At 38.0% G+C, this 26,751-nt stretch overlaps 1 protein-coding gene across 11 annotated transcripts in view; it reads right to left on the reverse strand.

The window, feature by feature from the left end:
- Positions 1-26,751, reverse strand: part of SGK3 (serum/glucocorticoid regulated kinase family member 3) — a 183,164-nt gene that overhangs the window by 47,460 nt on the left and 108,953 nt on the right. For all 11 annotated transcript variants that reach the window (XM_046020112.1, XM_046020129.1, XM_046020090.1 and 8 more), the window contains 4 exons: positions 23,736-23,948; positions 17,501-17,584; positions 11,530-11,602; positions 2,865-2,940 (listed from right to left, as the gene is read on the reverse strand). In XM_046020112.1, the coding sequence (XP_045876068.1) occupies positions 2,865-2,940; positions 11,530-11,602; positions 17,501-17,584; positions 23,736-23,813 (311 nt within the window). In that variant the 5' untranslated portion in view covers positions 23,814-23,948. The remainder of the gene's footprint in view (positions 1-2,864; positions 2,941-11,529; positions 11,603-17,500; positions 17,585-23,735; positions 23,949-26,751) is intronic.

A 26,751-nucleotide genomic window follows, 5' to 3' on the forward strand; every position in this document is an offset into this window, starting at 1 on the left:
TTTCTCTGGTAATTAATAGCCACTTGTATCTCCTCTTTTATAAATCATTAATGTGCCTTGTCCATTTCTTTTGGTGTCTTAAGTGTGTACTATCTGTACAAGCTCTTTCTAAATTAAGTATATTTTATCTATTGTCCTTTACTATGGGAAGATTTTCCTACATTTTTGGTTTTTAATTTCACTTGGTTTTGATTTCTGGGGTTCAAAAGTTTTTATTAAGTCAAACATCATTGTTTTACTTTATAATATATCATGCACTACTAATATGCTCAGAAAACCCTTTATTTAATCTAGAAATCAGAGATGTAAGTATTAAGCTATCTTATTCCAGTTTTTAAATAATTCTAAACATAAATTTTAATAAATAGTTTTAAAATAAGCAAGCAGAGGTATTTTTATTTTTTAGGTAATCTCTACACTCAACGTGGGGCTCGAACTCACAATCACAAGATCAAGACTTACACACTCCACTGACTGAACCAACTGGGTACCCCATTAAGTAAAGGTATTTTTAAAGTGCATTTCCTTAACACAGGAGGAACAGGTACACAGTAGGTGTTCAAGATACACTTGATGATTGGCTTCTCTTCTTGCTCTCTTTAATCTGTTTCATAGTTTGAGGTATAAAGTAAAAGTGTGAAAATTAACAAAGCTCTATCAACACCAAGCTGAGATTCAGAAAATACAAAATGTCATTTTTTTATTAAAAAGAAAACGTCAGTGAAAAATTAAATTGGAAAAATCTCTTGGCTATTTATTTTTGGAATTCTATAAATGTCCTCTATCCTGAATGCAATGGTGGCATTATTGGGTGTATAGGTACATAAAGATCCATTAAGTTATATACTTAAGAATTATGTATTTTATGGTAAATGTTAAAATGACAATAATCAAATTGCTTTTAATTGACTTTTAATACCAAAATAACATCTCTGAAATGCTATAGTTCCAGATCCAGAATCAATATTTAGAATTTAATACATAGTGGTAGAGGTTCTGAGTAACACTTCAAAATGCCAGGAGAAATAATCACCAGCAACAACATTTGTTCTGTATTTATTCCATGTGAGGCTCTGTCAAAGAAGACAAATTCAACCTCTCGATTTATGAACTCTATTTCAAACAAGCCACTAATGTGACAATCTGAAGTAATTTCAAGTGCAGACAGCAAAAATTAATGGTTAGGGAGTGGATCTAAGCTGAAGACCCAAAAATGAAAACACATGTCAAACCATGGATCTACCTGTATGTTCCTAGGTGTTTTTGATATGACTCACCTTTCCAGCTTAGTAGCATGAGACCCACACAGGGCTGGGACAGCGCCTCATGTTAAGTGGCTGCCTGCAATGCTGGGTGGAAAAGGCCTGGAGACCTTGTCTGGGTCAACAGAATACAGCTCCAGGTGGAACAAGGATCGTGGCATGTATGCATGACCCTTGCCAAATCCTTCAGCCTTATCTCCTTTCTGAAAACCTACTCCATATTCTAGTCACTGTGAAATGTAAACACTTAAATGTCTTCAACATGTCCGGCTTTTTGTAGATTCTGTTACATGTACTACTCCTTTTGCCTGTATGTACTCCCTACCTTTTCTTGAACAACTGCACATCCTTTAAATCCCAGGAAGGCTTGTTTGCCCTCCTCCCAAGGAAAGCTGGCCACATTTTTCTCCATTGTCTTCTAGTACCTCTATCATAAAACTTTCTTACCTTTAATTGTTTGTTTACATGTCTGTTTCTCCAACTAGACTAGGAGCCTGTGCCTCTGGCAGGTTTTTTACATTACCAATGCATACAGCAGATACTTAATAAGTTCTTTTTAAAAAAGTTTTTATTTAAGCCAAACTATGGAAAGAGCCCAGATGTCCATGAGAGATAATGGATGAAGAAGATGTGGTGTATATGTGTACACATACACACGCACACACACACATAGACACACAATGGAATATTATGCAGCCATCAGAAAAAGAAATCTTGGCATTTGCAACAACATGGATGGAACTAGAGGGTATCATGCTAAGCGAAATAAGTCACTCAGAGAAAGACAATTATATGATCTCACTGATACGCAGAATTTAAGAAACAAGGCAGAGGATCACAGGGCAAGAGAGGAAAAAATGAAACAAGACGAAACCAGAGAGGGAGACAAACCATAAAAGATCTTAATCTTAGGAAACAAATGGAGGATTGCTGGAGGAGAGGAGTGTAGGGAGATGGGGTGGCTGGGTGATGGATACTAGGGAGGGTATGTGTTGTGGTGAGCACTATGTATTATGTAAGACTGATGAATCACAGACCTGTACCCTTGAAACAGATAATACACTATATATTAATTAGAAAAATAAATAAATAAATAAAAATATATAAATCAGCTCAGTCCTTTGGCTGAGCATATGTCAAAAAAACAAACAAAACCCCAAAAACCAAACAAAATAAAATTCTGATGAGCAATTTAAAAAAAAGTTTTTATTTAAATTCGAGTTAGTTAACATATAGTGTAATATTAGTTTCAGGCGTACAACATAGTGATTTAATAAATGCTTTCTGAATATAATTAGAAAAATTACATTACTCTGTACTATGTAACTCTGTACTATGCAAAGTTCTTTCAAGTTTAATCTACAAAGCTAATACAAGTACAAAAGAAAGACAGACAATAACTAGGGCCTTCAATTGATGGGGCCTTGAGTTGATGGAGGGAAAAGAAGATTAAGAACGCCAGGGGAAAACTGCTTAAGGATTTTACAAACACATACAGCACAATAATATTCCACAGAATGTATAAAATCTGTATCAGTAGCTTATTCGATATTCTTAGATTTGGCTTCAGCACCTCTTCAAAACACAATGAAAATTACTTACTGGTTGTAAAGTTCTGGATACCTAACTAAGTTCTGAATGAATTCATTCAGTCCTGCTCTTCTTTGTTTAATAAAATCTGTTAAGAGAGACATGAACTATTAGGATTATTTATGTCAGACTATGATTATCAATACAGTTATGTAAGAATGGACAACAAAAAGTGCATTTTGATCAATAAGCTATCTCTTAATTCATGTTTCTTGATATACAATAATACTTAGAAATATATATTTAAATATATAAATACAATGATTATAAAATTAAAATCAAGCAGAAAACATATCTCCCAAAAGAGAACTCTCCAAAGAAATGTCCAATTTAGGTTCTAAATTAATTTACTATAAAACTTGGAGAGGGGCTTTGCTTTGTCCAACTCCTCAAGTACTACCAGGTAATGAATAAAAATCAACACAATGACACTGGTGATGGAAAAAAGCACTAATTTTTTTTTTCCATTTTATTTATTTTTTCAGCGTAACAGTATTCATTCTTTTTGCAAAAAGCACTAATTTAAAAAGTAACAAGAATTACTGGAAATCCTTGTAACTGGTTAACTGAATATCAATTAACCAGTTACAAGGATTTCCAGTAATTCTTGTTACTTTTTGGTATCACCAAAACTTGGCTACTAAAAAATTCCCCCTGCTAAACATCCCTTGAAAAATACAATGGAACAATTTTCTAAAAAACAACTGCCTAGCAACTTCAAAGTGTTTTGACTTGATAATTAAGGATTATGCATCAGCAGGTTAGCAATAAAGGTTAAGCACAAAAGTTTCTTCGAATTAAAAATACTTTATTCAAGCATCTTTGCTACTTACTAGTTAACTGACCTTGAACCTCTCCGAGATTTAAATCCTTACTTGTAAAATGATACAATTTTATACCTCTTAATGCTGTTATAGGATTGAGACAATCCATATTAGTTTACAGTAAAATGTCTGGTAGACAGAAAAAGCACGATCTTTAGCTATCACTATTTTTGTTATTGTTGTTATTTATTGTTGTAGGGTTAAAAATTCACCAACCTAAACCCTAATTCTTAACAAATATACTCTAAAAATGGAAAAAAAAAAAAAAACAACCAACAGAATGCTTGAGAAAGTGTCTCAAAGGGTGCATTTCTCAATAAAAATCTATAAACAATACTCAACTCAAGAATGAGTTTTGGTTTAGTAAAATGGTTTCTACTTAATAAAGGTTTTAAAGTACAATGTTTGTCACCAAAATTATGGGTTGTTTCTAGTCACTTAGGTTTATTTACATTTCTTAAAGGTAAGGTATGGCTATAAAAGAAAAAATATAAGTCAGATCTGGTCTGTCAGATCCAAATGCACTTAGTACTTTTTTCTTGTTCAACTGTGAATTTCTTGAAGAATTTCAGGATGGTATCTTATAAAACTCTTCCAAGAGCATTCTTCTATTTACCACAGTGTAAAGCTTGGTGAGGTTTACATTAGAAACTACACTTGAAACAGTTATTTTTCAGGAACGGAGGAACTGAATGTAGTAACATAGGAGAAAGCTAAAATGAATGACTACATTTGAGATAGAGAAAAGTTAATGATTATAGGGATGCAGCTCTAACCTGTTCTGTGGATACTTACTTAAGGTACATTTTACATTGGGAGATAATTATAAGAGTAAGTTTCTGTCTTTAGTTGAGCTACAGCCCATGCTGCAGTAAGTATAACTAGAGCTTCCATTTCGTTGCTGACTTTGAACAGTTTTTGAAAGCCCTATGGAAAACCCAACATGAGAAAGAAGTCAGTAATGAAAAAAGAAGACCTACAGTAGTCAGAGATTTGAGGAAATTCCAAGCTTAATTTGTAGATAAACATTAAGCATGCAAATATCTTTAATTTAAAAATTCCAGGTAAGATTAAAATGGATACAAGTCCATTACTGGGTGAGTCCCAAGAATTTATATACAGCTGACATACTATCTTTAAGAATTACAGTTAGAGATTAATATATATACATATAGGCTTGTGCACAGGGAGAGGGAGGGGGTGGAGGGAAGGAAAGAATCCCAAGCAGGTTTCACACTGTGTGGGATTTGATCCCATGACCCAAGGTTCATGACCTGAGCCGAAATCAAGGGTCAGATACTTAACTAACTGAGCTACCTAGGAGCACCTGGAGAAATATATTTTTAAAAATCTCTCCAATGGAGAATTTAAAAGAATTTATCTGTTGTAACTTAAAAGAAATTTCAATTAGAGACTGAAGTCAATGCTTAGACAATAAAATGAGAGGTTTAGTCTCTAGAGCGCTATGAAAATGACCTATACAGATTTCTCTGTCATTTCACTACTTCAAGAAAAATCAACCGGGGCGCCTGGGTAGCTCAGTGGGTTAAGCCGCTGCCTTCGGCTCAGGTCATGATCTCGGGGTCCTGGGATCGAGCATCGGGCTCTCTGCTCAGCAGGGGCCTGCTTCCCTCTCTCTCTCTCTGCCTGCCTCTCTATCTACTTGTGATCTCTCTCTGTCAAATAAATAAAATCTTTAAAAAAAAAAAATTAAAAAAAAAAAAGAAAAATCAACCAAGAGGACACAATTTCCAATACTGTGGGACAGCGGGAAAAAAATCACCAAACTCTGAAGTAAGGAGGCCTTGGGTTTTAAACCCAATACTGCCACTCGTGGCCAGCATGCCTAATTATATTCACCACCAAAAGATATTTAGAGCCCTAAGGGACCAGATTTTTTTTTCCAGTCCTAACCCACACTTTTCAGGTTAGAAAACAAGGTGAAGATTTTTGTAATGTTCCAAACAAGTTATCTAAAATTTTAAAATAACATGTACATAATAATATTATGAATTTTGTTTTAAAAGATAACATGCATAAATCAGACAATAGAGTCAAGTGAAAAGAGAAATAAACAAACCTGGATGAGTGTAATTCTGCTATATATTGGCTGTGTGGCTGATCTTTGCTAAGTCTCTACTTTCCTCATACATGAAATGGAGGTAAAAAAGCTACTTTACAGTTAGGAACTCAAATAATGGCACAGTTATTATTATTATACTGCTACTATTATTATATTATTGAATTATTACTATAAATATTATGTTATTATATCTTACTATTACAATGGTGGCAGCATTTTAAAAAACAGCTTACTACAGGGAAAAAGCACTGGAATCAGAGTGTAAGATGTAACCAAATCTCACTTGTGCCACTGCTTAGTTTTCTAACCACAGACTCTTCCCTTCTTTAATCTGTCAAGCAGGGGATAGAATTAGATGATCTGTAAGCTCTCTTTATAGCTATAACATTTTGGGACTCAAAATAAAAGTCATCCGAGTGAAGGGAAAAAAAAGGAGTAACATGGTTAACAAAATTACTGTACCTAATTCAGAATCCTCAACGATTTGAAAGTTTAAGTTCTAAGAGAAGTGATTTTTAAAATCTTTAACCGAATATTAAATAGACCTTCCAAAATAAGTGACTAGTTGAAAATAGCATGCATGGATACGTTTGTTCATTTGTTCACCAATCACCTATTAGACACTTTGCCCTGTACAAGGCACTAGAAATACAAAAATGTTTAATTAAGACATGGTACCTATACTCAAGAAGTTCAAATTCCAGTGGAAAACAAATTTAAACAAGTCACTACTTCAGCACACCAAAGGAACTAACAGAGAATTCACAAGCTGCTATGAGAGCAAAGAGGCTCCCCAACTCTGCCCAGGGACTAGCACTTAAGAAAAATTTCCTGAGGCACTGCTATCTATACCAAGTCTTATGAAGAACTAGATGGGTACAATGTCTTGGTTTCAGAAGAATGCAAAGACTAGAATAATAATGGAGAGTTGTCTTTTTATTTTGTACAAACCTATTTCACTTCAATTAGTAAGGGTTAAAGAAATAAAAGTCATTTATACACAAGCCGTGGAAGGATCATGCCTTTAAAAAATATTTTATCTTTAGCCCTTAACCAAGTATTATTAAAGGTACTTAACTGATGTTAATTGATGTTTTTGTGAATGTATAAATAAAATACTGAGCAAATAGTTATATATTCTAACATTCATAGTCTCTAAATTTTACAAGCTCTCTTATTGGACTCACACTGATTCTGTTATTTTGTATACTTATTTTTCAATAGTTAAGATAAAATAAACTTGTTTTTTTTTAAACTTTAAAAAAAAGGTAGTTTATATACTGACCTCAGGATCCTATTGGCAAAAGGCTTGATAGTAAACCATTTAGAGTATAAAAAGTATAGGTATCTCTGTGCCCTCTACAGAAAGATCCTTAAATTCAAAATGAAATTTTAACTCTGGAAATTACAGGCAGAAATAACTCTTAAAATCTACCTTCAGAAAAAAAAATAAAAAAAAGAAATAAAAAAAGAAAAAAAATCTACCTTCAAGATATATAAAACTTATCTTAGAGAGGGTGGCAACCATCAGAATCAAGAAGTGAAAACAAGAATATGGAGACATCCTCTTAAACTATGACATAAGAACGCAGAGATGTCCTTTATCTCTTTGTCTTCTTCCCAGGACAAAATGAAATGATTCTATCATTAGGTTCAACTAAGGGCTCTCCAGAACTCCAGCCTGAGTTCAAGTCTCTATTATCAACACACAGTTCGACTCCTCTCAGATGTCTTTCTGCCACTTCACAGTAATTCATTCTCTCGTTCACCCAGGCTTGACACCTCACTTGTCTCTCACTCTCTTCTCTACATCTCCTTTACCTAAGCAATCATCAAGATTTCTTTTCTTTAAGATGTTTATTTATTTGACAGAGAGAGTAGACTTCTTACAGATTTTTCCTTACAAGAGTTCCTGCATACAGCTCCATTTGTAGTTCATTTCCATACCAGTCTTCGTTCTGATTATCTAATGTGAGGTCTATCGGAACAGTCCCTTAGCCAGTGTTCTAGCCTCTACCTTGTCTCTTCTCTCTGATGTGCCTACTGTGTATCACACACTGTCAATTTCACATCGATTTTCATACTCACTTTACCCAAATAGAGTAGGTGCTCTAGGACTAACATGTTGTCCATGATGACATTTTTCAGCCTGTGCTCCGCAGACCCATTTCACTGCTCTACCAATAAAGCAGCTCCCTTTTTTATCTGTTCGAGACAGGACATATTCTGCAAGAGATATCACTGGGAAAAAGCATTCTGCAGCTAAAAACAAAATGAGTACAGAGGCACTGGCCTATAGAATCAATTCTGCAGAATGTCCAATCTGGCTTTGTTGTGGCGACTCAAGTCTTCTGACTCTATGAACTATGCTTCTGAGCAAGAGCTCCCTGTTTTTAATTTGCTTCTTTTTATTAATGAAGTCCTTTATTCAAGTAATAGTAATTGAAAACCCAAGATCTACCAGGCACCATAAATCGATAAAAAAACAAATATCAATGTTCATAAAATCTACAGCCAGATGAGACAGACTGGCAATGACAATGAAGTGTGCTAAATTCTCTCAAGGGAAAAAAATTCTACACATAATAGAGGAAGTGAGAACCCTCTCCAATCCTGAGGTTCATAAAGTGTAAAAGAATGAAGAGTCTCCAGTTGAGAGAGCTATAGGGAATGATCCAGCCACCTCAGGGGAAAAAACTAAGTTTAATTAAAGCAAGAATGTAAAAGAAATATGAAAAAGATGGAGGATAAAGAGGATTTTGTTAATCATGAACAGAATTTCACAGGGCACAGTGGAAAAAGGTTTGAGAGGTAAAGAAATGATAGAAGGCTAAGTTGCAGAGAAGATGTCCAATCAGGATAAGTGATATGAGAACTTATGTCTTGAGTAGAGATCCAAGAAAGCAGACATATACAGAATCATAGTTTTAATGGGTTACAAGGCTACAAGCAAATTAGTTACAAAGGTAAGCCAGATAGATGATAAGGATAGACAGCACTCTAGCTCATCAGGATTCACCTGCAGCATAGATAGACAGCTTTTCTCATCTGCATAAGGAGGTTATGTGGTGGATAAGGAGACTTCTGTCTCTCTGTAAGCAGCCATTTGTAACCTGGACTGATGCTATATATTCAAGTGAAAGAAGTTCCAGACTTGAGGCTTCAGACATATAGCTCCAGACTCCTGAGAGCCTATGTTTCATGAGGCTTCCTAAGGGTAAACAATAGGATATTTTCTTAGTATCCCATTCAGAGCCTTGCAGAGTCCTGTGTATACAGTATATATTTAATAAATATTCTGGATGTAACAAAGAATGTCCTTCATGGTTACAAAAGAACCCCAAATTATCCTTAATGACCTATAAATTTACCTGAAGCCAGACTGCGTGAATTTAATTTCCAAATCTGACACCTACTAGCTGTGACCCTGGGCAAATTAATTAACCTAAATATGCCTCAATTTCCTCATCTATAAAACAGTGATGATAATAAGGACACCTACCTCAAAGGGTTTTGTGAGGACTTAATGAATTAAAAGATCCGAATATAAGCAGTAACCTCTTTGACATTGGCCACAGTAACTTCTTTCAAGACATGTCTCCAAAGCAAGTGAAACAAAAGCAAAAAAAAAAAAAAAAAACTTTTGGGACTTCATCAAGATAAAAAGCTTCTGCACAGAAAACAAAATAGTCAACAAAACTAGGAGGCAGCCCATGGAATGGGAGAAGATATTTGCAATGACATTACAGATAAAGAGCTGAAATCCGGGGCGCCTGGGTGGCTCAGTGGGTTAAAGCCTCTGCCTTCGGCTCAGGTCATGATCCCAGGGTCCTGGGATCAAGCCCCGCATCGGGTTCTCTGCTCATCGGGGAGCCTGCTTTCTCCTTTCTCTGTCTCTGCCTGCCTCTCTGCCTACTTGTCTGTCAAATAAATAAATAAAATCTTAAAAAAAAAAAAAAGAGCTGAAATCCAAGATCTATTAAGAACTTCTTAATCTCAATACTCAAAAAACAAATAACCCAGTCAAAAAATGGGCAGAAGACATGAACAGACACTCCTCCAAAGAAGACACACAAATGGCGAATAGACACATGAAAAAAATGCTCAACATCACTAGCCATCAGGGAAATACAAATCAAAACCACAATGAACTACCACCTTACACTGATAAGAATGGCAAAAATTAACACAACAGGAAACAACAAGTGTTGGTGAGGATGTGAAGAAAGGGGAACCCTCTTACATGGTTGGTGGGAATGCAAGCTGGTGCAGCCACTCTGGGAAACAGTATGGACATTCCTCAAGATGTTAAGAATAGAGCTACCCTGGGGCGCCTGGGTGGCTCAGTGGATTAAGCCACTGCCTTCGGCTCAGGTCATGATCTCAGGGTCCTGGGATCGAGCCCCGCATCGGGCTCTCTGCTCTGCGGGGAGCCTGCTTCCTCCTCTCTCTCTGCCCGCCTCTCTGCCTACTTGTGATCTCTCTCTCTGTCAAATAAATAAATAGGGGCACCTGGGTGGCTCAGTGGGTTAAAGCCTCTGCCTTCGGCTCAGGTCATGATCCCAGGGTCCTGGGATCGAGCCCCACATTGGGCTCTCTGCTCCGTGGGGAGCCTGCTTCCTCCTCTCTCTCTGCCTGCCTCTCTGCCTACTTGTGATTTCTCTCTGTCAAATAAATAAAATATTTAAAAAAATAAATAAATAAATAAATAAATAAAAATCTTAAAAAAAAAAAAAAAAAAGATCCACCAGAAGCCTGAATTTAAAAAAAAAAAAAGAATAGAGCTACCCTATGACCCAGCAATTGTACTACTAGATATTTACCCCAAAGATACATATGCAGTAAAAAGAAGGGGTACCTGCACCCCAATGTTCATAGCACCAAAGTCCACAACAGCCAAACTGCGGAAGGAGCCGAGATGCCCTTCAACAGATGAATGGATGAAGATGATGTGGTATATATGCACAATGAAATATTATTCAGCCATCAGAAAGGAGGAATACCCACCATTTGCATCGACATGGGTGGAACTGGAGGGGATTATGCCAAGTGAAGTAAGTCAAGCAGAGAAAGACAATATTCATATGGTTACACTCATATGTGGAACATAAGCAATAGCACAGAGGACCATAGAAGACGGGAGGGAACCCAAACGGGGAGAAATCAGAAAGGGAGATGAACCATGAGAGACTAGGGACCCTGGTAAACAAACTGAGGGTTTCAGAGGGGAGAGGGAAGGAGGATGGGGTAACAGGGTGGTGGGTATTATGGAGGGCACATGCTGTAATAAGCACTGAGTTTTATATGTAACTAATGAATTATGAACACTACATCAAAAACTAATGATGTACTACACAGTGGCTAACTGAACATAAAACAAAAACAAAAACAAAAACCCACAAACATGCGAAGTGTTTAAAACAATGCCTGGGAAGCGCCTGGGTGGCTCAGGTTAAGTATGGCTCAGGTTATGACCTCAGGGTCCTGGAATGGAGCCCCACATCATGGGGCTCTCCGCCCAGGGGGAGCCTGTTTCCCCTTCTCCTGCTACCCATGCTGTGCTCGCTCGCTGTCCCTGTCAAATATATAAATAAAATCTTTTAAAAAAATCCCAAAACAATGCCTGGAACACAGAAAGCCCCATCCTGAGGCATTATGTTCAAAGAACACGGAATCGATTAGCTTTGTGAAACCTCGTGCAATCAACACATTACCTATTGCTTCAAAGTTCAATTATTACTTATAGCTGGTCTATGAAGGTATTGCTTACCTGGATCAAAATTATCACCAAATATTCTCTTGGCAGGAATCTTCAGGGCCATAGCAGGAAATTGTTTCTTTAACTAGAATTTTTAAAAAATAACATTATATGAACTTAACTTTCTAAGTCTTCTGGTTATACATGTACCAAAACAAATTACAATCTGATTTTCAAGAAAATCCATAAGGCATACTTTTAAGGACATCATAATCAAATAAATACAGTATTAAAATATACCAATAAAATAACATTAGCTTATCTAATTATCCTATTTTGTCGAAACAGAACTCTTAGTATTGGGGCACCTGGGTGGCTCAGTGGGTTAAAGCCCCTGCCTTCAGCTCAGGTCATGGTCTCAGGGTCCTGGGATCGAGCCCCGCATTGAGCTCTCTGCTCAGCAGGGAGCACGCTTCCTCCCCTCTCTCTGCCTGCCTCTCTGCCTACTTGTTACCTCTGTCTGTCCAATAAATAAAATCTTAAAAAAAAAAAAAAATTAAAAAAAAAAAAAAAAGAACTCTTAGTATCTTTGTGACCCTGAATAAGTTAAGTTACTTAACATCTCTGTGTTTCAGTTTTCTTGTCTGTAAGATGGAGATAATTTTAAAGCTTAGATAAGAATCTGGAGTAAAGCTCTGAAGACGTGTTACTCACCATTTATTACCTCAAGAGAAGTTGTGATCTTTGCATTCTTTCTAAATGAACAGACTTGACAATTGTTTTTAAGAAAGTGCTGAATTTTGTTTTCCAATACGCTCTGCTCGAGCCTACCCCTTATTAAAATTTTAATACATCTGCTTATCAGATTTGCTTATCCCTAGACAAAGAACAACGTGGCCCTGAAGACATTAAATTTGGGGCAGTAAAGTCATTAAAATGGGTTAAGGCTTATTTTTATTATAAGCTTGATGTCAAAAAACCACACACACACACACACACACACACACAAAATAAGGCTTATTTTTATTATAAGCTTGATGTCAAAAAACTACACACACACACACTACATACCCAACTACCGAAATGTCAGAAAATACAAAGAATGGAAGAATATTAATCACTCTACACCACGAGTATGCAGTCAGCGAAACTGGGACTGAAAAATCTGTAGACAAATGACCCTGCTTTTTCAACAAAGAATTGTAAAGGAAAGAAAAGAGAGGTGGAGGGGGAGACTTCATGACATAAAGACACTTATAGATTTATTAACCAGTCATATAAACACTGACTGAATATTGGATATTAAAATGTTATTGTTAATTATTTTCACATGTGATTACTAATACTGTGTGTGTGTGAATTTTTAAAGAACTTCTATCTTTTTAGAGATGTATACTAAAATATTTACAGATGAAATGATACGAAGTCTAAAATTTGCTTCAAAATTACAGTGGACTGGCTAGGGAAAGAGATGAAACAAGAATGGCTGTGTATCTGGACCCATGGCAGCTGGCTGGTACGTTATATTATTTTCTGTATTTGTGCTATTCTCTCTACTACTGTATATGTGCAATAATTTCTACAATTAAAAATTTAAAATGCAGGGGCACCTGGATGGCTCAGTGGTTTAAAGCCTCTGCCTTCGGCTCAGGTCATGATCCTAGGGTCCTGGGATCAAGCCCCACATCGGGCTCTCTGCTCGGCAGGGAGCCTGCTTCCTCCTCTCTCTCTGCCTGACTCTCTGCCTACTTGTGATCTCTCTCTGTCAAATAAATAAATAAAAATCTAAAAAAAAATTAAAATGCAAACTACAATCATAAAAATACATTTCTATGGATAAAATGTTTACAGAACAGATATTTTACTTTTTGTTTTTTTCTTTTACTCCAAAAGGAGCACAGGGAAAGAATTTGTGTTTTCAAACTTAGGGATAGGGAATCTGGGTGGCTCAGTGAGTTGGGTTTCTATCTTCAGCTCAGGTTAGGGTCTCGGGGTCCTGGGATCGAGCCCTGCATCTGGCTCTCTGCTCAGTGGAGAGCCTGCTTCCCCCCTCCCTCTGCCTGCCTCTCTGCCTACTTGTGATCTCTCCCTCTGTGTCAAATAAATAAATAAACAAAAATTTTTTTAAAAAACAACTTAGGGAAATCCAGGCCAGGGCGAACCTCACTTCTGTGGTTTCAAGGAACACAACTGACATGATTCCCGTTTTTTGCTTTGCCACCCTCACTGCAGGACGCAGAATCAGGAGTTACAGAAAAACAGGCAGACAGAGAAAATGGAGAAATAAGAAAAAGATGAAAAAAGGAAGAGAGATACAGGAAAAAATGAGGGAGAAGGATAATAAAAACTCAACTACATTTGAGGAAAAATTTCTGCAGAAAGCTTAAGATGGGATGTTTGATGGAATAAGGAAATGAAAGTGATCATGGTAGGGGAGGGTACCCCAAACAAATCACTCACTTCTTCTTTATACTTAGATATACAAATATTAACACCCTAAACTAATTAATCTCTAGCTATTTATTTATAGATTTATTTATTTATTTGAGAGAGCGTGTGCACAAGTGGGGGGTGAGTAGGCAGGGAGGGATACAGGAAAAGGGAGAAGCAAGCTCCCTGAGCTGAAGGCAGACATTTAATCAACTAAACCATCCAGGCACCCCAGACATCTGTAATCTCTAGTTACTTAAATCATGAAACCATCATGACATGAGGATGGCTCTTTACTCATGCAAGATTTCCACACTGCTGAGTTTTTAGGCCACATCCCCTACATTCCTCCTTCTTATAAACAATTCTACAGAAGGAAACACGTTTAGAAGGTAAATCTGGTTCATATAATCATTTAAGCAAATATAGAAAGAACCTCAGATTTTCAGTTATTAGTAGTTCACTGGAAAAAACTGATCTTTTTTCTCTAAGAAGTTCATATAAACTATCTGTATGTGCATATGTTTATTAAAGTACCATCATGATAGCTATGGTCACATCTGTACAATCCTCAAAAAATGCTGATCATTTACATAACGGTATCCAAGAATTTCAAACAGAGCTGGCAATTCAACCCTCACCCAGTCTCCAATATAAACTATTTTTTTAATATAAATTTTTTAAAATCTCTTAACATTATGGGGTACCTGGGTGGCTCAGTCAATAAAGTATCTGACCCTTGATCTCAGCTCAAGTCTTGATTTTGGGGTCATGAGTTTGAGCACTGCCTTGGGCTCTAAACTGCATGTGGAGCCTACTTAAAAATAAATTAAGTAAATAAATAAAAATGATTAACATTACAGAAGATATCCTCATGTACAAATTGTTTTTGGATATTATTTTGTTTCAAAAGTGTGACTTCACTTACAGTCAAAAGAAGACTGCCTCAATAGCCTCTAATTAAGCAATTAAATATATATATATATATATATATATATATACACTTTGGTTACATATGCATTAAGGAAAAATTTAAAAACAGAAGAAAACACAGTAAAAATACTACAGTTACCTCTGAGTAGCAACATAGGAGGGGTGATTTTTAAGTTTAAACACTTATTTTCCTCCATATTCCAGATTTTCTAGAATATATATTAATTTTACATAGGAAAAAATGCCATTTAAAAAACCTAAGTATTACTTTAAAAGTTCAATTTTAACTAGCAAAGCATTTGAATACTATTTCAAAGAAAAACAGACACAGTGAAATACTAAATAGAAATGAATCGGAAAGGGCACCTGTGTGGCTCAGTCGGTTAAGCATTTGCCTTTGGCTCAGGTCATGATCCTGGACCTGGGATTGAGCCCCGTCAGACTCCCTGCTTGGCAGAGAGCTGCTTCTCTCTCTGCCCATCACCCACTCATCTGTGAGCGCGCGCTCTCTCTGTCTCTCTCTCTAGTAGATAAATAAAATCTTAAAAAAAAAAAAAGTCAGAAGCCTTACTTTCACGACTTAACAAAACATGGAATGTTGTACAGCTAGCCACTAGATTCATTCGGGCCCATTTAGGAAGTTAGTTATCTCTTAACTGAGATATGCTTAACTTCCTCCATATTTAAAGATTTTACAAATGGTAAGTCACACACTTCTGCATCTATTTAATCCTACCTTTTTAAAATCAAGAGAGAGCGTTAAGAAAATTGAAAAAAATTACCTTCTTAATATGAAACAATTTTTTCTGAAGGATGCCTGGTAATCTACCATTTATTAAATAATGACATAAAGAGATTCCTATTTATTCTTAGGGCAGAAAAACTGAAATTTGGGATTTAAAGCATAACTGCTTTTTTCCTTAATTGAAGCAAAGTTCAGAATCCAGAGCTGTCTTAATAATGTGAGGTCTAGGGGCGCCTGGGTGGCTCAGTAGGTTAAGCCTCTGCCTTCAGCTCAGGTCATGGTCTCAGGGTCCTGGGATCCAGCCCCACATCAGGCTCTCTGCTCAGCAGGGAGCCTGCTTCCCTTCCTCTCTGACTGCTACTCTGCCTACTTGTGATCTCTCTCTCTCTCTCTCTCTCTGTGTTAAATAAATAAATAAAATCTTTAAAAAAAAAAAAATAATGTGAGGTCTACAACGACCAACACAGGTGGTGTTCTTTGGCCCCCTAGGTGTGTATAACTAATACCTACACAACAATGGACAATAATACACAAGCACTGGTCTCCGCATTGATCTGGCCTGATGTGTTACAATGACCATGGTGCTCCTGCTTCCTCCTTAAAAATAATATTTAATATCTAAATTTTGAATATATAAAAATAGTTTATATTAATTTAAATAATTAATGATCCCTTAGATATCACCCCCTACCTTCCAGTAACTGTCAGAACTTACAAAAGTCCATATTCATTTTAGTTTTGTTGGCTACTTAAAATCTGGAACCGAAGACTTAACTCTAGCTAAAAATGAAACTATAGAAAGAAGGTAAGCTTATGACAAACTTTCAGACCTAAATCTAGTTGCTGGGCAATTTAACTGGAAACAAAACGATGATAAACAACTATTAGTGAGGCAATAGAATTTATTTCTAATATTCTGACATAAAATGTATTTTAAGCGGCACATATAATTTTCACATCTTTAAGAGTTTACTCAAAAATTCTCAACAATCCTCCCTCCACCCTTTTTTGTAGGAATTCCAAAGTTAGGATGCTTCTGAAGAATCTCTTACCCTTTTCTGCTTATCTGTTTGAGAAGGAATATTATTTAATCAAAGAAAGCTCTTTTGGGGCTCCTGGGTGGCTAAGTCAGTTATGTGTCTGCCTTCAGCTCAGGTCATAGTCTCAGGGTCCTGAGACTAAATCCCACATCAAGTTCCCTGCTCAGCAGGGAGCCTGCTTCTCCCTCTTCCTCTGTCCCCTTGCATGCTCGCTCGCGCGCACGCTCTCTCTCTCTCTCTCTCAAATAAATAAATAAATACATAAATAAAATCTTTAAAAAAAAAATCTCTCATTTGTAAGTTTTCTTAGGTGTTTTATTCTGTTACATATTTTTTAAGTTTTATTTATTTAAATAATCTCTATACTTAATATGGGGCTCGCACTCACAACCCTAAGATCAAGAGTTGCACACTCTTCCAACTGAGCCAGCCAGGAGCCCTCAGGTATTTTGTGTTAAAAAAAATCCCGGGGCACCTGGGTGGCTCAGTGGGTTAATAAGCTTCTGCCTTCAGTTCAGGTCATGATCTCGCGGTCCTGGGATCAAGCCCCACATCAGGCTCTCTGCTCAGTGGGGAGCCTGCTTCTCCCTCTCTCTGCCTGACTCTCTGCCTACTTGTGATCTCTGTCTGTCAAATAAATAAATAAATGTTTTTTAAGATTTTATTTATTTGATAGAGAGACACATACACAGCAAGAGAGGAAACATAAGCAGGGGGAGTGGGAGAGGGAGAAGCAGTCCTCCTGAGCAGGCAGCCCAATGCAGGGATCGATTCCAGGACCCTGGGATCACGACCTGAGCCGAAGGCAGACCCTTAATGACTGAGCCACCCAGGCACCCCAATAAATAAAATCTTTAAAACAAACAAAAGTTCCTGCAGACTGACATTTACTTACAGTATTGTAAAGCTTATCAAACTCTGCATATCTCCTGAAGACAAACCACTCACTCCTGCCCATTGAGACCAGAACTTTATAAACCTGTGGAAATAAAAAATAGCATTAACAAAACTTGATTGCAAAAAAAAAATTCATAGCTATTTAATAGGTGAATCGCCCATTTTTATACTCATGAAACTGATATTAGACATCCATGTTTATGCATGATTCTCTACAAACACAAATATACTGGCTAAAAGACTTACTTAGTCTTCTTGAAAGGAGGTATTTTATTTTATTTATTTTTTAGGAGATATTTTATTTTTAAAATGTTATGAAATATTTCTACAGTTTTCAAAAGAATAACACAGTGAACACCTGTGAATTCATTCAGATTGTCTGAATTCTAACATTTGCCATTCTTGTTTCAGACCTTTTCCCCCAAGATTACAACATTATAGATTCAATTGATGCTATTCTCCTCTCTTCTTCCCCAACAGTAACCATTATCTTGAAATTATAAAGTATTTTCAAAAGTGATGTCTGGCACACAGTAAAGACTCAGCTAAAAGTTCTTCTCCCTCTAGGTCATCTTGTACACAGTATTTTTCAAACCAGGAATTATCCTCAGACTTCCTACTACTACCTTACCTGTGTTTAATAATCATATATAAATATATATAACTTCATATAACCAGAGTCAACAACCCTATGAAGTAAGCAGAACAAATACTATAACCCTTACTATATACATTAGAAATTATGGCTCAAAAAAGTTTAATAATTTGCTCAAATTCACAGACTTATGAGACTAAAATGCAAATCTTTTAACCCTTTATATACCAGAGCCAGTATCAAATCATCAACCATTATAATACAGAATTAATTTTGATAATTCATCCCATCCCATACTCTCAGAGTATAATTCAACATAATAATGTAGAGAGGATGGTTTGGGACTCTAAAGATCTGTTTCATTTCTTTTTTTTTTCTTCTTTTTTAAAGATTAATTTGAGAGAGAAGCATGAAGACATGAAGGGTGGGGAAGGGCAGAGGGAGATGAAGAGAGTCTTAAGCAGACTCCACACCGAGCAAAGAGCCTGACACAGGGCTTGATCCCGGAACCCTGAGATCATGACCTGACCTGAAACCAAGAGTCGGACACTTAACTAAGTGCGCCACGCAGATGCCCCATGTATCATTTCTAAAGAGAAAAGTAACAAGAACCAAGGTGTTTGAGGAAAAGCTCAATGATGTATGACTTGGGTTATGAATTAAAGAGATAGGAATTACTTTGGAGTTTACAATACAGCTGTCCACGGTCTTTTAGACAACTTGGAGTAAACCAGGCTTATTTTAGAATATGGGCATACAAATATGTATAAACTATCCTCTCCCATAAAAGATTGAAAGCTATGCTCACAAGTTCATAGTTAGATAATACTCTGAGGAAAGCACCTCTCTGAGACTGCATGTGATTAGAACGAGAATTCTGTAGCACTCTGTAAAATATGGTCACATTAGCAAGAGCACAGTGAGAAGTGTCACAGGTTGCAAACCACATTCCTCTGTGAGAGAGAGGATAAGATCCCACCTGGAAGGTAAAACAAAGTCCTCGGTATCAGTCACTGGAGTTAAGTGATGGATTACTTAGACTGAGAGAAAAAGGGGACCCAGGCACCTACATGAACTACATCTGGTGGTGGGTGGTAACGTGGCTCTTCTGGTCTTAACCAAGAAGGCATCAAGTGGTCTTAGAGGAAGCTGTTGGATGTAAGACACCGGATTTATTTGTAAGATGATACAGCTCATGAGGAGAGAAGAGGGAAGTAGAGGATAAAGAACCTAGTTAAGGGGCCGCTGAAGCTATGGTGTTTCTAAGACCAGATTACAGATTTAACTCATAGAGCACTCAGGATCAAGAGGACTGCTAGCAAAGAATCAGAAGCTTAGGTTTAGATGATTGCAAGCTTCTTGAATTAGTTATGCTGGCTTCCTAGTATGGTAAGGTGGCTTCCCATGGTTACCCAAGGACAGCCAAGACTAGAAGCCACAAATAGGCTCCAGGCAGAAGCAGCCCTGCTTCAAATAAAGCCCCATGAAGTTACCAAATAGCCGTGTAACTTATGAAGGGCCTATTTTTTTTTTTAAGATTTTATTTATTTATTTGAGAGAAGGAGAAAGCAGAGAAAGAGAAAGCCTAACTCAGGGCTCCATCCCACGATCTCAGGATCATGACCTGAGCCAAAGGCAGACACTTAAGTGACTGAACCACCAAGGTGCCCTAAACAAGGGCCTGTTACGTGAGTTCAAATAAAACACCAACAGGTAACAACAAACTCCTCTAATTTTATAAAACACTTTCATTTGCAAAAGATGAACAAGAATTCACAGATAGCAGTACAATGCTTATTACAATATAAAACTATTATTATTATTTTTTTAGTATTTCCTTACTGCTTGTCTTTTACCACCAGAAAGTGAGTTCCTTGAGAGCAAGGGCTGTTATCATTCTTGCTACCTACCATACCCCCGGTGCCTAGAACAGCACCTAGCATGATGCAAAAAATCAATGACAATTTGTTGAATGGATAAATAATGAAAGTATAATTTAAACTTGGTTTAAGTTAAGACATTCTAGAAGATAATGCATTTCTCTGTTAGAAGCTTCACAGTATAGATCTATATAAAAGACATGAGAACTAGAGTATAAAAATATCAAATAGCAAATAACACAATCTCTGTTTTCGTTCCCAAGTATGACACAGGCATCTGGGACCCACTGAGGCTCAACACAGAGTATGCGTTGGGTGAGGTAGGGTCTATCTGTGTTGACTAGAATGGAGGTTCTTGAGGATTGCCCTGTAGTGATCAGCAGCTAACATGTGAACTCAGTACTACTCTTCATTCAACATCAGTTCAACAAATACTTCTAAAATATCCATCTCTGTTCTGGGTACTGATAAAGCAACAATGAAGGAAGTTCTTATTTCAAAGGATCTTGCTAGTAGTCTAGTCTAGTCATAAACAAACACAAAATATATCAAGTAGTGATAACTGCTATTAAAAAATTAGAGAGGGCAGGGGCACATGGGTGGTTCAGTTATTAAGCATCTGCCTTCAGCTCAGGTCATGATCCCAGGGTTCAGGGATCGAGCCCCACATCAGGCTCTCTGCTTGGCAGGAAGCCTGATTCTCCCTCTCTCTGCCTGTGTTCCTTCTCTTGCTGTGTCTCTGTCAAATAAATAAAATCTTAAAAAAAAAAAAAAAAGCTAAATAGGGTAGAGGCACCTGAATAGGGTAGAGGCACCTGGGTAGCTCAGTTGGGTAAGTATCTGACTTTTGATCTCAGCTCAAGTCTTGATCTCAGGGTTGTCAGTTCAAGTCCTGCGGCAGACTCCATGCTGGATGTGGAGCCTATACTAAAAAAAAAAGGGGTGATGCACCTGGGGGGCTCAGTTGGCTAAGCATCTGACTCGATTTCTGCTCAGGTCATGATCTCAGGGTTTTGAGATTGAGCCCAGTGTTGAGGTCTCTGCTGAGCTTGGAGGCTGCTTAAGATTCTCTTTCCCTCTCTCTCTGCCCCTCGTCAACCACCCCCCCCCAATATTAAATAGGGTAAGCAGGACAGATAGTAGGTGTACTCTACTGTACACCTCTACTATACTGTAAAGAGTAGGAGTAGGGTGGGCTGTGAAGGTGCTATTTTATATAGGGTGGTCAGAAAAAGCCTCTCTACAAAGGCAACATTTGATAATCTGAAGCAAGGAAATGAACAAAGTGATCTGGAGGAGGCCTTTGAGAATGCAGGGGACAGCTCTGGGAACAGCTGGGTAAGAGCAATGCTACAGACTTCCCGAACCTTTCACAGATGGCACGAAAATACCTCTACCATGAAAAGTAAATGGACACTGAAATAACTCACTGCCTATATTTGCCATACATGAATTTCCATCAAACTTGGCAGGAAGTTATGCCCTTGAAGGACAGAATGCTCATGGGGTTTAAAAAAAAAAAAAAAAAAGAAGAGGGAAGGAAAAAAAACTTTCACACACTTCACTATTTTACTGAGGTATACTGACCTCTTATTTACCATCAATGTGACGTTTCTAAGACTTGCTTATAAGATTGTGGAATAAATGAACAATGTTTAAGATACTGCTGTAACAGACACTGAGCAAAGGAAATGGCCAGACACACATTGCAGTCTTTCCTCAGTCTCTTCTCTAGGCTTTGGTACAGGATATGGAAGTATGTTTATTAAGAAAAGGAAAACAGGGGCGCCTGGGTGGCTCAGTGGGTTAAAGCCTCTGTCTTCGGCTCAGGTCATGATCCCAGGGTTCTGGGATCGAGCCCCAGATCGGGCTCTCTGCTCAGCAAGGAGTCTGCTTCTCCCTTTCTCTCTGCTTGCCCCTCTGCCTACTTGTGACCTCTATCAAATAAATAAATTAAAAAAAAAAAAGAAAAGAAAAGAATAGGAAAACAGAGGAGAGAAGGACAGAAGCTGTTTCCAGTTCCTTGTCTGGGACTTTGGGAGAAAAGTGTTACTGGGGGTTTGAGCCCCACCTAGTTAAGAAAGGAGTCTGAATCACGCTTGCTCTCTCTCTCTCTTACTCTGACAAATAAATATATAGAATCTTAAAAACAAAACAAAACAAAAATATACGTGGGTGGCTCAGTCAGTTAAGCATCTGCCTTCAGCTCAGGTCATGATCCCAGGATCCTGGGATCAAGTCCCGCATGAGGCTCCTTGCTCTGCAAAAAGCCTGCTTCTTCCTCTACCTGCCACTCTCCCTGCATGTTTGCTCTCTCTCTCTCTCTGACAAATAAATAAATAAAATCTTAAAAATGAAGGAAGGAAGGAATGAAGGAGGAGGAGACTAGAGTGGTCAGACCAAAGGGTTTAGTTTAACTCCTCAGTTTTCCCATGTGACATGAACTCTGAGTTGAAAGTCATTTGTCATGGATGCAACTGGCTGAAGCGAAGTGATCCCCAGGTCAGAGGTCGGGGTAGACCACCTGAATCAAGAGCAGTGAAAGGAATGGCAAAGCCTCAGTGGGGTCTACAGCCATCATGAGCCAAGAGGAAGCTGGGTCAGCAGTGAGTCACCACCACTCTGGCTAAGCCAACAGAGAATAGATAACAAATCAGTTGACTGACTGCAGATACGAGGAGTGGATGCCAACAAAATGTCCAGGGCTAGATCAGGTCAACTACAGCTGGCTGTTTGCCAGATCAGTCACTCTACACCCGGAACAGCAAAGATCTAGAGGGCTAACAAGAATGCAAGAGCCTTCAGCAGGCTACCATGAGGTCAATCACTGACTCAATAAATACCATGAAAGGGGACACCTCTCCATTCATAAACCATGATGTCAAGTTGGAGCAGCGTGTGTTCAAATAGGAGAAATAGAGTAGAATGAAGACAGCCTTAGCATTTTAACTTAAAAGAACTGCCTAAATTTTAGCTCAAACTAAGTGTTAAACAGAATTGAGTTAAATGAATTTCTTTATACTACTCAGCAGGTGGTGGGAGATTACAAGGAAGAGCAGATCAGTTATAGACAAGATAAATGATACTGTTTCAAGGGGAGGAGGGCAGAGGATCTCTGAATATACACATAAACAGGACTACTGGAACTAAAACAGGATGTTTCATTACACTAATTAGAGAAATGGCTACTCTCACTGATACAATGATTCAGCAAACATTCACTGTGTTTATTCTTTATAGTTCCATATTAGATATTATGGTGATAAAAAAGATAAAATTAGAAATGGATTTGCCTTTCAGGTAAAAAAGAGATAAAATACTGGATTAAATACTTCAAAAACTGAGGTAGAAAATGATTAATGTCATTAAGAAAGGTGCTGTGGAAATTGCACGACAGGGGTTCTTAACATGGGATCCATGACTTCTGGAGTCCATTCATCTCCTGACAATGCATGTGAAATTATGTGCATGTTTGTAGATCCTCGTGCCTGCACAATTTCTAGTGAGAGGATATACTGGAGTTTCATAACCTTTTCCCAGGGGATAAGTAAACAGACAAAAATCTGAAAAGGAAACTATATTCTGTTACAGTACAAAGGGAAGATTGTGGAGGATATATAATTTTAAAGGTGTGTAAGATATGGATTATGTGGAAACATTGGATGGAGGAGGTTCTAGGTTAGGGAAGAACAAAAGCAGATATGGAAATATTCTCTATATTCATTTTTTTCTCCATATGCTTTATATTACATACTTACAGTAAACCTCTTCTTTTTCTCTCTGTGTTCATCAGAACTGGGAATGCTGACACTTGGGCAGCTTTCCTTGTAGTCCATGTTATAATCCCTTTGAGTTTATTGTCTCAAAAGGACACCAAAAAATAAGTCCGAAGAAATAGTCAGCAGAGGACACAGTTAGCTAATCCAAAACATAAAACCTCTTGAGGTAATATTCAAATTCCATCATGCAACCTTAATCAACAGAAAAAAAAAAAAAAAGAAAATAAAAAGAAAAAAGAGAGCATGGATTAGCAAAATAATTTAAAAATACAATGATTTGTCATTATTCACAGGACCCATTTTATGCTTATTCTGGCAGGAATTTACATTTGATCCTAAATCACAGCCAGGTTAGAGATATAGTTTTTCCTGCCCCATCAATAGCTATACTACAATCAAACACGTGTGTCCCACCTGCCTTCCTTACTATGAAGAAATTCTAGGAGCTACAGTTCAGGTGAACTGAGGCCAACTTGCACCTAAAAGGGTTCTATTTTGTTAGATTTCGGGCAGGGTTTTTCAATGTGTATTTTCCATTTTATTTTTTTAAGTTTATTTATTTAAGTAATCTCTACATTCAAGGTGGGGCTCGAACTCACGGGCCTTAGATTCAGAGGCACATGCTCTTCTGACTGAGCTGGCCAGGCACCCCCAAAGTGTGTTTTTCAGACTTCTTGCATCAAGAGGAGCAGGTGAAGCCTGCTTCAGATTAGGATCCTATATAGTAATTATTTACTCCTATTTTAGATGTGAGGCAACTGAGACAAGGAGACATTAAATAAATTATCCATACAGGATGTGAACCCAGGCGGTGTGGCTCCAGTCTTGCTCTTAACCACTGCGCTAAGCTGCATTTTAACAACTGTGGATTTTATGCCCTGGGCCCCTGGTCAAAGATATTACAATCTTCCTATAGAACAAATACATTTATGTTATTATCATTCTGCCCAAGGACAAAGTGCTTGAGATGTCAAATTGATGTCACTTTTGCTACACACAGAAGCCCACTCTCTCCACTGATACAAAATAACACCCTTTAAAGAGTTACTTTGCCAGTTTCCCTGGTGACTAATTTTAGGAAGTCACACCGACAGATCTATAATTGTAAGTAAATTACAGTGAAGCAATTATTTCAAATATCTACCAATACGCACTGCATATTCAGGTATGGTGAATTTGGACTGATTATAAGGGTGCTTACTTTGAGAGGATTCAAAACCCACTTTGCTAGACCAGATGAATGCAGTCAAGGAGGATTTACATGTAGCTGAATTAGTTGTCAGAAAACACAGATAATGTAGCTGACCCACTCCTAAGCTCAGAGTGCCGCATAAAAGCAGCTAGCTTCTTTAGTTCACCCACTGCACCAGGGCGGCCACCTGATCAAAGTCTTGCCCACAGCCCCAGAGCTCTACTGCCACAGAATCAGAGCAGGTGGGACCTTAGCTCTTCTAAGGCAGATTAACCTTGCCTAGGAGCCCGAGACGCACATCAGCCCATTCTCTACCTGTAGAGAAGTGACAAGAGAGTGGAAGTCACAGTGCTACACTTTCCACACCTATCCCTTGAGAATGTGAGACCCAGGGCATGGTGGGCCCTGCTGGTACCGTATTATGTACGAGCTTGAATGTCTGTTTGTGCCTAACTGTGCGCAATCCACAGGAGCAGAACTAAAGGACATCAAGTCTCAGGTCTTCCCTTTGGAAGGGACAATAAGGTATGACATTAAATGGCATCAGAAACAGATGAGGGGGGAAAGAGCTGGGAAGCAGGATAAGTTGTTTCATACAAGATACCCAGAGCACAAGTATAGTAGGCAATTTAGTATAGAGCCCAGCACTTAGGGGGATGCCAATTCTCCTAACTACCTATTCCTATCACCCCTCATTGCACCCTAACGACAGTTAGCTCCACAAGAACCGAGGAAGAAGTACATAGCTGACTCTGGGAAGAGACCACTGTTATACTGGAAAATTTGCAGAATCTCAGAAATTTTTACCAGCAGGAGTCTGAAGAGCATATATGGGAGTACATTCAAAGGATTGAGGAGGACTAAATAGGAGATTACTGTGATCCTATAATGGCCACAGTCTTTTTCCAGACCTCCCTGAGAGAGACCTGCACCCATGCACAGGAGTGACTGCCCACTGGGGAAAGAGAAATGTATAGTCCTTTCAAGGGTTATTAGACACCAGACCTAAACTGACACTAATCCCTGAAGATCCAAAGCGGGGCCCACAGGTCAGAGCACCTATCTCATTCCAGAAAAGAGATGAGTGATGAAGTCAACCCTGGTATCCCGTGGTGGGTACCATGGGAACACAGGCCCATCCTCTGGTTACCTCCCTAGTCCTAAAATTTTGGATATACTTGGATATACTTGGTAACTGGCAAATGGATATACTTGGTAACTGGCCAAGCTCCCACATTGGTTCCCTGTCCTATGTCATAAAAGCCATACAGAAGAAAGGGCCAGGAAGAAACCCCTGGAACTCTTCCCCTCTCCCTACTATGAAAGTAAACCAAAAGCTGTACCACATCCATGGGAGAAGCTCAGAAATCGGTACTACTATCAAAAACATTGAAGGATACAGAGGAGTTGATTCCTATTATATCTCCTTTTTTTCCTTGCCAAAAGCCAGAAAGATCTTGGAACATAACAACAGATGGTGAGGCCAATCATGGCTGCATTTCTAAATGTGATACTTCTTGCTGGAGAAAATGAGCAAAACCTCTGCTAGCTGGTAGATAACTGCTGACCCAGCAAATGCTTCCTTTTCCATCATCATCAGTAAGAACAGCATGATGCAATTTCCCACCAAGTGCCAGACAGCAGTGCACCTTCAATGTTTTACTTGAGGGCTATTTCTGCACTGTCATAATATAGTCTGGAAGGACCTCGATCATCTCAGTATCCCAAAGATCACCACACTGGTCCATCACACGGATGGCATTATGTCAACTGGATCTCGTGAACAAAGAAGTAGCAAGCACT

Source organism: Meles meles, chromosome 1 (assembly GCF_922984935.1).
Source record: "Meles meles chromosome 1, mMelMel3.1 paternal haplotype, whole genome shotgun sequence".
Classification (NCBI taxonomy): domain Eukaryota; kingdom Metazoa; phylum Chordata; class Mammalia; order Carnivora; family Mustelidae; genus Meles; species Meles meles.